The sequence below is a fragment of the Canis lupus genome, chromosome 33 (assembly GCF_011100685.1).
Source record: "Canis lupus familiaris isolate Mischka breed German Shepherd chromosome 33, alternate assembly UU_Cfam_GSD_1.0, whole genome shotgun sequence".
Taxonomy (NCBI): domain Eukaryota; kingdom Metazoa; phylum Chordata; class Mammalia; order Carnivora; family Canidae; genus Canis; species Canis lupus.
In genome coordinates this window covers 7,287,603-7,300,720 of record NC_049254.1, presented here as the reverse complement: position 1 = coordinate 7,300,720, position 13,118 = coordinate 7,287,603, and the positions used below count along the sequence as shown (strand labels likewise).

Genomic DNA, 13,118 nt, shown 5'->3' with positions numbered 1-13,118 from the left:
AAAATAAAAGTTACCGGGGCTAGAGAGAAGAGAGGTGAATGGGAAGTTATTGTTTATTAATTATAAAGCTTCTGTTTGGGATGATGGAAAATTCTGGAAATGAATAGTGGTGAGTGATGGTTATACATAACTGTGAATGTACTCAATGTCACTGAATTGTGCATGTTAAAATGGTAAAATTTAATGTTATATAAATTCTACCTCATAAAAAAGACAAAAAACTTGTACATTAGTGCTTATGATGGTATTATTTATAATAGCCAAAAAGTAAAAGGAATCTAAACGTCCATTCACTGATGAATGAATGAAATGTAGTATGTTCATACAGTGGAATATTACTCAGCAATAAAAAGGAATGAAGTACTGATACAAATAACACGTTGAAAAACCTGAAAACATTATGGTAAGTGAAATAAACCACACGAAGGCCACATTTTGTATGATTCCATTCACAAGAAATGTCCAAAGTAGGCAAATGTAGAGAGACAGAAAGTGCATCAGTGGTCGTCAGGGGTCTGGATGACAAGGAATGAGAGTGACTGCTACTGGGTAGGGGGTTTCTTTGAGGGGTAATGAAAATAGTCTAAAACTTACATCTTGGTGATAACTGCCTGACGCTTAAATATACTAAAACCACTGAACTGTATGTATACTTCAAATGGGTAAATTTTATGGTACCTAAGTTACATGTCAATAAAAATATTACAAAAGAAGTAACTGCATCAGAAAAAGTTTAGAGATGCTTTAATTTAAGGCTTTCAAATGAAGCTACTGTATCAAACCCTCATTTACCATTTCAATGAAGGAGTATGTCACTATGAAGGGATTGAGCCACACCTTGGGTTAAGGGGTAAGAGCTTGCCTTGACTCTTTAATTCCTCAAGTTGATAGCATTACATGTTAACTACCATTGTGGGAAAGGAACAAACTCCTCAACAGCTGACATAGCTCAATAGCAAGGCCACCAAGGAATTGAGGATATTAAGGCTTAGAGGCAACATATTATAGAGAAAGTAATATAAAATTTAAAATCAGAAAATGTGATACCAGATTCTATACACTTAACAGCTGTGTGACCTAGAATACAAACTTACTCTTCATCTATAAAATGGGGATAGTACCAGGTACCAATGAATTTAAAGTATTGGGAAGTATTTATACAGCATACAGATTCTGTTTCTACCAGTTTCCCTTCCATTCCTCTTTCCATTCCAACTTAATGCCTACAGCTTGCCTGAATCTGTCTTTTTCAACTTTCTCTTTCTGAATAGTCTCCATAGGCACTGAAGCCTGCACCATTTTCCAAAGGAAAAGTGTCGGACAGTAAGCTGTTCACATTAACCATTTACGGGTACATGTGACACCAATCCTGAGACAAATGAGACAATAATAAAATGTAGAAAAAGCTAAACTTTGAGGACAAAAGAAAACATAAATGTAGGAACACTAAGTCACATTTCATTTAGTTAAGAATAAATATTTAAAGACAAAACTAACACTCAATAAATGGTTTTTAAAAAGCAGAAAGCATTGGGCGCCTGGGTGGCTCCGCGGTTGAAGTGTCTGCCTTCAGCTCAGGGCATGATCCCAGAGTCCCAGGATCGAATCCCACATCAGGCTCCTTGCGTGGAGACTGCTTCTGCCTCTGCCTATGCCTCTCATGAATTAAAAAAAAATCTTAAAAAAAAAAAAGAAAGCATTTATACAAAATAATGAAACAGCCCTAGAATGATGCAATTAGTAATCATTCCCAGCAAATTAGATGGTCTCTATGATTTCTCATAGTCTATTCAACTTCAGAATAACACAATGCCACTTGAGCATAGTGAGAGAAATTTCTAAAACACTTTGGATAGGATGTTCTCTGAAATAGAAAAAAAAATTAATTCACAAAGCCTCTCAGTCTATCAAGTAAACCAAATCAACTTCACCAGTTTTCCAAATTCTTAAAATCTAGTCCTTTTCTATAATTACCCAAAAAACCCCACATGGGATCTAGAATATATGTTAATCACTTAAACTGGGAAGAGTACAGATACCAGGATCCCTGGGTGGATCAGCAGTTTAGCGCCTGCCTTTGGCCCAGGGCGTGGTCCTGGAGTCCCAGGATGGAGTCCCACATCAGGCTCCCTGCATGGAGCCTGCTTCTGCCTCTGCCTGTGTCTCTGCTTCTCTCTTTCTCTGTACCTCCTATGAATAAATAAAATCTTTAAAAAAAAAAAAAAAAGTACAGATACCAACCAATTACCAATTCTTTTCCCAATTTTTTAAAAAATTAATTTTGTGCCTTAAAGTGGTCAGGGTCTAAGATATATATTATTGTTTGATAAAAACAAAAATTTAAAAGCTAAGTTTAAAATTTTGTTTCCACTACTAAGGAAAAATAAAAGTCCGAAGTCTGCTATGTAAACATCTTAAACATGGTATTTCTCCAGGATACTACTCAAACTCCTGAATCAGCTAGCAGTATTAAACAGAGCCAAGAGATAAAATGGATTCAGAACTTCTAGCATTCAAAAATATAAAGACAAATATAACAAATATAAAGAATAGCCTGGGATCATTATTCTTTCCTCAAATATTTCCACATATGCTTATTCACAGGTCTTATACATGACCTACTCCCTTTCAAAGTCATCTCTCTCCTTCCTTTTACAGTTTACCTCCCTGAAAACAGTAGTCACCACTCATCTCTACTTACTCTCTCCTCATCCACTCAAACTCTCCATCTTCCTACTAAAACTGCCCAAAAAGTCATTAATCATCTATCTTTAGTCCTTGTTCTCTTTACAAACTCTGCAAAGTTATATTCTCTCCTTAAAACACTCTCCTTAAGTTTCCATAACTTTCCTATACCTCTCTCTAATATTTGCTCTGAATTTTCCTTCCCTGCCAAAAAGTACTTTAAAAAAAAAATTCATGAGAGACACAAGGAGAGGCAGAAACATAGAGGGAGAAGCAGGCTCCCTCTGGGGAGCCTGATATGGGACTCAATCTCAGGACCCCGGGATCAGGACCTGAGCCAAAGGCAGACGCTCAACCACTGAGCTACCTAGCTAGGTGCCCCCAAAAGTAGTCTTTTATTCAAACCTTCAATAAATATATATTGAACATCACTACCTGCCAGCCACCGTGTGAGGTACCAAAGATCTAGCAGTGAACAAAAAGTCGTGCTCTCATGTAGCCTATATTCTAGCTGGTAATTCCAAAGTTTATCTCAAGTCCTAATATCTGAAACCCACTCAAAAAAGGTGGGAGGAGGTCCCTTTCATGTGTATATAACCTGTTTAAATTTGCCTGGAATGTACATCACTATGAGCACAAATTAAACCATGACAGGCCAGCTTGCCTATATATAGATAAATATAAATAAATATAAATATAAATATAAATATATAAATATATACATATATATGACATATTACATCCAGGTACAAGCCTCTGATCAATTATTTAAAACTCAAAAATGACCAGCTAACTAGTTGTAAGTACCAGCAGATTGTGTAACAGTGTCAAGTTGCACACGTTAAAATTGCGGTTTCAAGACTTACTTTGTGCCACCTTATTTCTGGTTATTTCTTAATGCCCAGGTCATGAGAACATCAGCAACAAAAGCTCTGTCTGAATTTATTTTGCTACTATTGTTAACAAACTGGTTATAAATTACTACTACACCAATACTCGTTAATTAGTTCCTGAATATTTTGTGTGATATTTGGTAGAAATGAAAATCACACAACTTTGTTACACATTCACTCCTGAAATAGATACGGAATAAGTTCATGACCATAATATGTACTGTGTAACTTATTTTTATTTATTTATATATATTTTTAGGTAAACTCTATATGGGATTTGAACTCACAACCCTGAGATTAAGAGTCCCATGTGCTACTGACTGAGCCAGCCAAGCACCCATGTGTAACTTATTTTTAAATACCAATCTCAAACCATCAAAACTTTTTTTTTTTTCCAAAACTTTTTTTATAAAAAATGTTGTTTTGTTTTTGAGAGAGAACGCGTGCGCATGTTGGTGAGCAGGGTGGCATGGGGACCTGGGGGGCAGAGGGAAAGGGAGAGAGAGAATCTCAAGCAGGCTCCATGCCCAGTGTGGAGCCTAACATGGGGCTCTATCTCACAACTCTGAGATCATGACCTGAGCCAAAATCAAGAGTCTGATGCTTAACCGACTGAGCCACCCATGTCCCCTCAAACCAGTAAAACTTTCTAACAAAACAGTATGAGACATATTAAAAAATGACCATGATACCTTACTGTCCATGAAAGCACAATCTGGTAATGGCAAAATTTTCAAGTTATCTGGATTTCTGTCACACTTATTACAGCATTTTAACAAGTTGTATATTTCAATGCCAAGAGAAAAAAATCCCATTCACCAGCTTTAAAAAAAAAAAAAAATTAGTGAAACTCTGTATCAGGATCAGATCCACAAAAGTAGCTTTGGGAGATTCCCTTACCAAATAATACAATCCTCTCCAGAATTTATGCTTAAGCAGGATCTTGCGCCAAGGAAAGAAGGTGTAAATCTAGTCATCCTGTGCTTAACAAGCCTAACTGTACAGTGCTATAGAGTAGTATTTCAGCACTGTACAAAAGGCAAAGGAGACAGAGATCATAGAACACTGATCTGTAAGCTACTAATATTAAGTCACTACAAATGGAACAGTGCTTTGAATCTTTAGACTTGAAAAAAAAACTCTTTAGACTTGGGACGCCTGGGTGGCTCAGTGGTTAAGCGTCTGCCTTCAGCTCAGGGCATGAACCAGGAGTCTCAGGATGGAGTCCCGCGTCGGGCTCCCTGCATGGAGCCTGCTTCTCCTCTGCCTGTGTCTCTGCCTCTCTCTGTGTGTGTCTTTCATGAATAAATAAATAAAATCTTTTTAAAAAAATCTTCAGGCTTATTTTTTTATTGGAAGAAGAAATACTTTTGTTGTTTTTTAATTTATTTTTTATTGGTGTTCAATTTGCCAACATATAGAATAACACTCAGTGCTCATCCCATCAAGTGCCCCCCTCAGTGCCTGTTCAAACTTATTTTTGGTCCATAATCCACATAGATCAAACTATACAGATAATACTAATGAAGTGTACTCCTTAAAAAATAAAAAAAGCAGCTTCTCATAACTTTACTCTATGTGTAATGTTGCAATGCAATTGCCGTAAGATTTTCCTTGCACAATGGAAGAATATCTTCTCTACAAAAAAAAGGAAGTTGACTTTAGACAGTGCTCCAAATCCTTTCCTCTTTCACACTTCCTCAAAATAAAAAGTCTCTAACATACTCTTCTTTTCTCTACATATGAGGTGACTTTCCAGTACTTTTTTTAAAAGATCTACTTATTTATTTTTGAGAGAGAAAGAGAGCATATTCACAGGCATATACAAGCAGGAGAAGGGGCAGAGGGAGAGGGAAACAGACTGCCCACTGAGTGCAGAGCCCGATAGATGTGGGGCTCCATGTCAGGAACCTGAGATCATGACCTGAGATGAAATCCAGAGCCAGGCACTCAACTGACTGAGCCACCGAGGCACCCCAACTTTCCAGCACTTTCAATGCACAAACAAATGCAACAGGTTCCCCACCCCTCGGCCTCACCAAAGCAGTTTATTAACAATACACGTATGTCCTTTGCCCAAGAGAAAGAATGGGATGAAAACAACACAAGTCAATATAAAACAGCATTTACTTGTTTCTATCACAAGTTTCTAATTTATCCAAAATGCAATAAGGAAAGAAATGCTACCAACATTCCTTTCCTTGAAACCATCATTTTAGAAAATAAAGGAACATTACTACAAATGAGGTGACAACAATGCAAGTCTTTCCAAGGATACTTTACCAATGGAGATTAGTTTGGCAAAGAAATACATGATAGATTTTTTACAAAATTGCATTCCAATCATCAATGAGAATTTATTTGATTAAAGAGAATCTCGCTTACTTTCATGTCAGTGGTTAAATCTAAATAGAATCTACAAAATAAAACTCCAGAATTGCCGGTATTTAATTATTCAGCTATATGAGATGAATACATTCTTCTATGGGTCACTTTTATACTTCAAAACAAAGGCTAGAAACTTCTGAAAGGGGAAAGAAACCACAAGAGAGTTACATTAAAACCAGGTTTCTTGGGACATCTGGCTGGCTCAGTTGGTTGAACATCTATCTGCCTTCAGCTAGGCTCCTGATCCCAGGGTCCTGGAATGGAACCCTGTGTCAGGCTTCCTACTCAGTGGAGAAGGTCATCTGCTTCTCCCTCACCCTCTGTTCCTACTCCCCCTTGTGTTCTCTCTCTCAAAAATAAATAAAATCTTTTTAAAAAGCAACAACAAAAAACCAAGTTTCTTGTTTCTCCAATATCCCTGAATAAAAACAACAGAAAAATTACTGAGCTGATAGTTACTAAACTGTATAATTACTTATATTTTCTAATTAAATATCACTACTATGTTCTCACAGACTGTAAATAATTCTATTTTATATATGATATAGGTACATGAAATATAATTATATTAATTATTAATATACTTAACCGAATTATACAAATACATTTATTTATTTTTTTTTACAAATACATTTAAATATAAACATGTAAGTACATATTATCTAAATGTGATATATAAGCATATTGTTTCAAGATCAAAAAACTTATTTTTGGCAAGGATACGAGAATACATTATGAAAACTAAAGAGATATAAAGCTATAGTATATAATGCTCTGTATCACATCTCACCATATCGATCATGAATTGTACCTTCTTGTATATATAAGACAATGTGTTACACAGTTTATGCACATCCTTACAGCTTTAGAGGTGCCACAGATAACAAATACATATGTTTAACAATGCACATCTTAGAAAATTGTGTCTTTCAAAACACAAGATTGAGTATAGGACTAGTTTATTTTAATTAAAAAAAAAATTAAGTAGGCTCCCCACCCAGCGTGGAGCCCAACAACAGGGCTTGAACTCGCAACCTTATTGTTTGATAAAAAGATCAAAACCTGAGCTGATATCAAGAGTTGGATGCTTAACCAACTGAGCGAGCCATCCAGGTGCCTCAGGACTAGCATATTTTTAAATGGGCTCTCTCTAGGTGTCTGTTATATACGTGAAGTACACAGTATATATGCAATCAACTTTAGAAAGAACATAGGGCTTAAAGAGATATAAATTTAAGTCCCAGATTTTCCGCTAACTGGATTTGTGGTCTGACCATCCTAAGCCTGTCTTCTCATCTCTAACAAGAAAACTACAATAATTCGTAACTTCCCCTTCTCATAGAATTGTTGTAAGCATCAAATGAGATAGTATATATAAGCATACATAAGAGATAAAGCCCTATGCAAACATATAATATTTTCTTATAGTTTGCTAAAATTATTAAATATCACCATGGCAACTAGTTTTATGTAACTGCTTTAAAGCAAGAAAAGCACATATTACAGCATTCCCACCCAACTATGAAATGCTATGTCAGCTTTAAGATAAGAAAAAACTCCTTTAACCCTCAAGAAAAAGAAAGGAAACTTGAAACAAAATATTTAGTGATTTTATTACTGACCATTTTCTCAGCTCAGATCAAAGGTCAAAGGTTAGACCCTTAAAAACAAATACACATGAAATTTCAGGAAATAGGGTTTTTTGTTGTTGTTAAATTGGCTCTTAGTGTTCTTGTATTTCAACAAGAGACAATTTGTTCTTGTACTAACATAAGGAACTGATTTTCCATTTATAATTCTCAATATCTAAATAAATCATTTCAAGTACTGTCCCCTTTCAAGCTAAATAATCCTATGCCACTCTGCTAGAGTGTCTAATTTCTAAAACACCAGTATGTCGGTATCTTCAGAAGATATCGTCACCTATCATCCCTAGGGCTAAAAGGATGAAAAAATGGAAGTGCCCAAGCAAGTAAGAACAATGCAACTTCTGGTTTTTAATCGGTCTCAAATTTTTTCTTAAACACCGTACTGCAGCTTGAATATAACCAGTAGTTAGTTAAGGTCTGCTGAATGCTTTGCTAAACTCTGTTTTGCTTTTTGATACATGAGGGAAGCCACTGTTTTTAGTTTATACCAAGCAGAATCCACATTTTAGCATAAGCAGCAGCAATTATTTGCCAAGCATAGTTTATCAATTCTGTTCAGAGGACACCTACTTGTAAGTTGGCTGTGTATTGGAGCACACTTAACATGATGCTCCAGAGTTACCTGACTTGCCTCTAAGATAGGGAATGCACCTGTACTCTCTATAGTAAGCACAAATAAACGAAAATAAATTAATTGTATACGTTTTTGGGGCATGCAAAAGCCAATTACTTACATTCACAGGAGCAAAATCCTAGAAGTGAGTTATTATTTAGGAATTACCTTTAAAAACTGTAAAATGTGAATTATAGGAAAAACATTCATGTAAATCACATAAACAAAATAAGTCTTAATTTCTAATCGTTGTCTGCATTCTACCTACAGTTTACAAAATCAAACAGGTGTCACTTAAAAAACCCCCAATTCAAGACAGTAAGGTTTATTTTCTCTTCATTTTCTGTAAAGTAATATCTAGTATGCCCAGAACCACAAGTTGTCAATATTCCTCTTAAACGAGTTCCATTCTCTTTCATATTAAATATATTTCTTTATTGAATATATCATGTCTGGAATTGCAATCATCCACTCCTTAAATACCTCCTCATATTTCAATGCTTATGAAATGGGAAGCACGGAGAACACTATTTACAAAGTGCACAGAACTTTCAAAAAGACTCTTTTATCTCCAAAACAATTCTATTCACATTTCAGATGAATAAAAGTTTCTTTATAAACTGCTTTTATAATTTTAAGAAAAGTTTACCAATAATTTAAGAAGAGTTTAGTAATAAAACCATGACTTTAAAGTCTTGGTTTAAAGTGAATATTGTACAAAAATTTTAAACTAAACAGAATACCAACAGTTTTTGCAAAATTAATATCTATATAAAAACATTTTTAAATCATGGCTTTAGATTTTTAGGCATTATGTCAGGAAGAAAGCCTCAGAAAATGAGAAACTCTGGTTCAAATCTAAGGCTAACTTAACTGCTTCAAAACTGAGAAGAGGAATTATCAAACTTTGAACTGTAAAAATTTAACATCTTTGATTTTTACAAACCCGCAGTTTGTTTAAATTTAAATAATTTCAAACTTGCTGGCACCTAGCTGGCTCAGTCAGTAAAGTATGAGACTCTTGATTTTGGGGTCATGAGCTCAAGACTCACATTGGGCACAGGGGTTTACTTAACAGAAAAAAAAATGTTTAATAATAATTTCAAACTTGCTATAAACATTTTTAAAGAATTTCTCCACACCCTCTGAAGTTTCAGAAAGTTAGAGAGCTGAGTATTTTCTGATATCCTTGGTTTTCCATAAAAAAGTGAGCATTTTACAACCAATTACATGGTTCACAAAAAGAATGAAGTTAGAAAATATATATGAAATGACAGCTTGGTATGCTATTGCACATGGTTTTACAAAAGTCATTGAGTCAATAAACATTCACTGAGCCACCTGCTATCAGCCACTGCCCTTGAGAAGTCCACTATGTACACAACGATGATAAATCATGCAATCAGATAAATTGCAATATAATGCGTTGGGTGAGAAAACATAACAGATAATATAGAGAGAGAAATTCTTCCAGCCAAATCATTCTGAGACATACATCATCTAGAAACTTGCTAAAGAGTATAGTCCAGAAACCAGCAAAATAGCCATCACCTAGAAGCTAGTCAGTCAGAAATACAGAATCTCAGGTCCCAAGCAAATCTACTGAATCTGCATTTTAACAAGATCCCCAGGTAATCCTAATGCACATTTAAATTTTGAGAAGCACTGGCCTAGAACATAACTGAAAATAGGTAAGTGTCATCTTATACTTTTAAAAATCTTTGGAACCCATACTGAGCCTTTTTACAAATATATACTTAATTTTAACATAGCTACCTAGTTTCACAGATTAAGAACTGGGAAATACCACTAACAACAAAGAGAGAAAACAGAAAAAAAAAAATACTAACAGAAAGCAATCTCAAAAGAGATGGTTATACAGGGCCATTTAACATAGTAACAATCTTCCCTTTTTGCCTAGACAGGTCACTGTATTACAGAAGTATAACAGTAACTGATCTTCTTAACTGTGCCTACTCTAACTAGACCACAAATTCCTTGAGGACAGGGACCTAGTTTTATTCTTACACACTTATATCTACAAACTGAATGACCCTAAGTCACTGAGGTAAGTTCAGGTTAGGCAAAGAGATATATAACACATTTCAGAAAAATTTCCATCTGACAAAGGTACAATAAAAACGTGAAGTGGGACGCCTGGGTAGCTCAGCAGTAAGTATCCAACTCCTGGTTTCTGCTCAGATCATGATCTCAGGGTCATAAGACAGAGCACCGCGAGGAGCCTAAAGATTCTCTCTCTCTCTCTGCCCCTCCGCCACCTCCCCGCCACACATGCTCTCTTTCTCTCTCAAGAACAAACCCTCCCCCTTCCATAACAACCTCTTCACCAGTCTAAGAACAGAGGCTTTACCAAATCTATGGCTCCAAATCCAAATGTCTTCTCTGACTGTATTCAAACTCGCTCTGAGGGTACACCCGAGTGGAGTACGCAGAGAAAAAGATTACATACATGGGAATGGAAGCAGAGCAGAAACCACAGAACCCCTCCGGGTTCCTCCATTCATAAAAATAAAAACGACAAAAATTGAAAGCCACAAAAAACATACAGCAACCGTAGAAGAGAACACATGCTACTGCTAACAACTATTAATTCCATGTTCTTTGCCTGTGAATCACTGGTATTCACAATCCTCCTAAGAGCTTCTTGAAGATACTTTACTCTAGAAACATTTCTCCTCATGGCCTCCAATAAGCTGATCAGAGTCAGTTTATGATACAATTCACCCTTCCAAGACAGCACATTTACGAAGTTCTAGTCATTACTCCCCAAACAATCATTAGTTTTCTTGCCTGTGTCCATGGTCCGGCTATTACTCCATTCAGAGCCCTTTCCCACCAGTTAATGCACTATCCAGTATGTTAGCCACCAGCCGTGTGTGGCTACTTAACATTTGAAATGTGGCTAGATCCAGTTGAGATGTAAGGTAAAGGTAAAATAAAATATATGTTGAATTTTGAAGTGTTACAAAAAGAGACGTAAAACTGTCTAATTGGTTTCTTTTAACAATATGTTGAAGTAATATTTTGGATATAAATAATTTCAACTGGTTTTGTTTTGGTTTTTAATGTGGCTACTAGAAAATGTCAAATTACAGGGGCACCTGACTGGCTCAGTCAACGGAACATGTAACTTTTGATCTCAGGGCTTTGAGTTCAATCAAGCCCAGGTTGGGTGCAGAGGTTACTTAAATTTTTTTTACATCTTTAAAAAAAAAAAAGGAAATGTTTAAATTACATATGTGGCTTACATTCCACTTCCACTGGACAGCACTAGTCTAAATCCTGTGGACTCTTCAAGGCCTAATTCAAACATCTTTGCTTCCTTGACGCTTTCTCCAATAACTGCAAGTGGAAGTCGCTTCTGTCCCCCCTGAAACCCCATAGCGCTTTCACTCACATTCCCAAAGAGCTGGATCAATTTAACTTGCTCCCGAGTGTAACTGTCACAGCTCCAATATAAGCAAATTGAGAAAAGAAACTACATCCAGGTCACCGGTGCGTCTTCCTGCCGAATCCTGGAGTGCACATGCACGCACCTAGGCGGTACTGGACGTCTGCGGATTCGGGGCTGGGTTTCTCAGTTACTATCTTATCTGAACCTTTCGATGATCCCGTTTCTTTCTCAAGGATTAAAGTCCACGTCTAAAATGTCCCGTACGATTCTCAGGCCAACAGCTTAATACACGAGCTGTATACATGTCATAGGATGAAAAAGCAAACCTGAAACTATCTAACACATACAGTCAGTGTACTTCAATATAAAAATCCAAAAAGCCTCTAGAGGCTCTATCTTTTTTTTATGATACTGTCCCTAAAAACGTCTTGTAAAGATCAACTATTTCAAAAGTAGGAAGGGGCCTTTCCCGAAGACTAGCGACACTGGATAAAGCCGACCAAAAACATGACGGGAGGGGCCCCCCGGTTGCCCCGAGGCGGCCGGGCAGGCGCAAAGGCTGGGCAGCGGCGAGCGCGGCTCCCGCGAAGCCCCGGGGCCGCCCCGGTCGGGCTCTGGGGAAAGCGGCAGGAAGAAAAACGACTTGTGGGGCCCGAATCGTCAGAACCGTTGAAACGCAAAACAAATAAAAACTAGAATAAGAACCATCTCAAGTCTGTGGGCAGGATCCTCCCCGGCGCGTCGCTCCCCCGCAGGCAAGGGTCGCGGGGTCACGCCAAGGGCCGGGTCCTCAGATGCGAGCCCCGCGCCTCGGACGTGCGTCCCCGAAACTTCCTCCCGAGCCAACCTACTGGAACTCCCGGGACCACGGGTCTCGGCTGAGCCCTGCCCTGAAGCCAGCCTCTCCAGCGCGTCCGGGGCCCCGGGACCCTCACGGGAGCCCCGCGGTGAGGCCCAGGCGCTGGGCGACCCGCTCTCCCGCGGAGGCCCGCCTCAGGCCCGTACCGAGAGGGCCCGGCCCGGAGAGGGGGCGGGGCAGGCCAGTGGACGCGGTCCAGGCGGGTCCCCGCGCTCCACGCCGGCGCCCGCCGGTGCCTGCGGGACCGGCGGGAGCGGGGGAAGGAAGAACCGAGGGGCAGCCGGAGTCAGCCCCGGGCTTTCACTCACCAGCCCTCACCGCTCGACGTTGGCCGGGGCTGGACCTCTTCTCCTTCCGCCATTGCTGTTGACGTCCACGTCACTTTGCCGAAAAGTGGACCCGGCGCCGGGACCGACTCCTGAGACTCAATGTCGTAAAAGATCCTCGGAAGTCTGGGAACGAGCTCCGGGAGAGGAAAGGAGAAAGGGAGGAGGCGGCAAGGGACGGGCGGAACGCAACGTCACGACGTCCCCACGGCGAAAGGCGGCGGGGCGGGGAGCGGGGGAGGAGACCTGGTCCGAGCCGCTGCCCTGTCAAAGACTACGAGTCCCAGGAT

The 13,118-nt window shown here is 38.6% G+C and overlaps 1 protein-coding gene across 2 annotated transcripts in view; it reads right to left on the bottom strand.

Moving 5' to 3' along the window:
• TBC1D23 (TBC1 domain family member 23) overlaps positions 1-13,019 on the bottom strand; it is a 56,693-nt gene extending 43,674 nt beyond the window's left edge. The window contains exon 1 of one of the 2 annotated variants that reach the window (XM_038582599.1): positions 12,811-13,019. In XM_038582599.1, the coding sequence (XP_038438527.1) occupies positions 12,811-12,863 (53 nt within the window). In that variant the 5' untranslated portion in view covers positions 12,864-13,019. Of the gene's footprint in view, positions 1-11,646; positions 11,674-12,810 lie in introns of those variants that run through there. The other variant, XM_038582600.1, reaches the window with a different exon arrangement.
• Between the last annotated feature and the right edge of the window lie 99 nt (positions 13,020-13,118).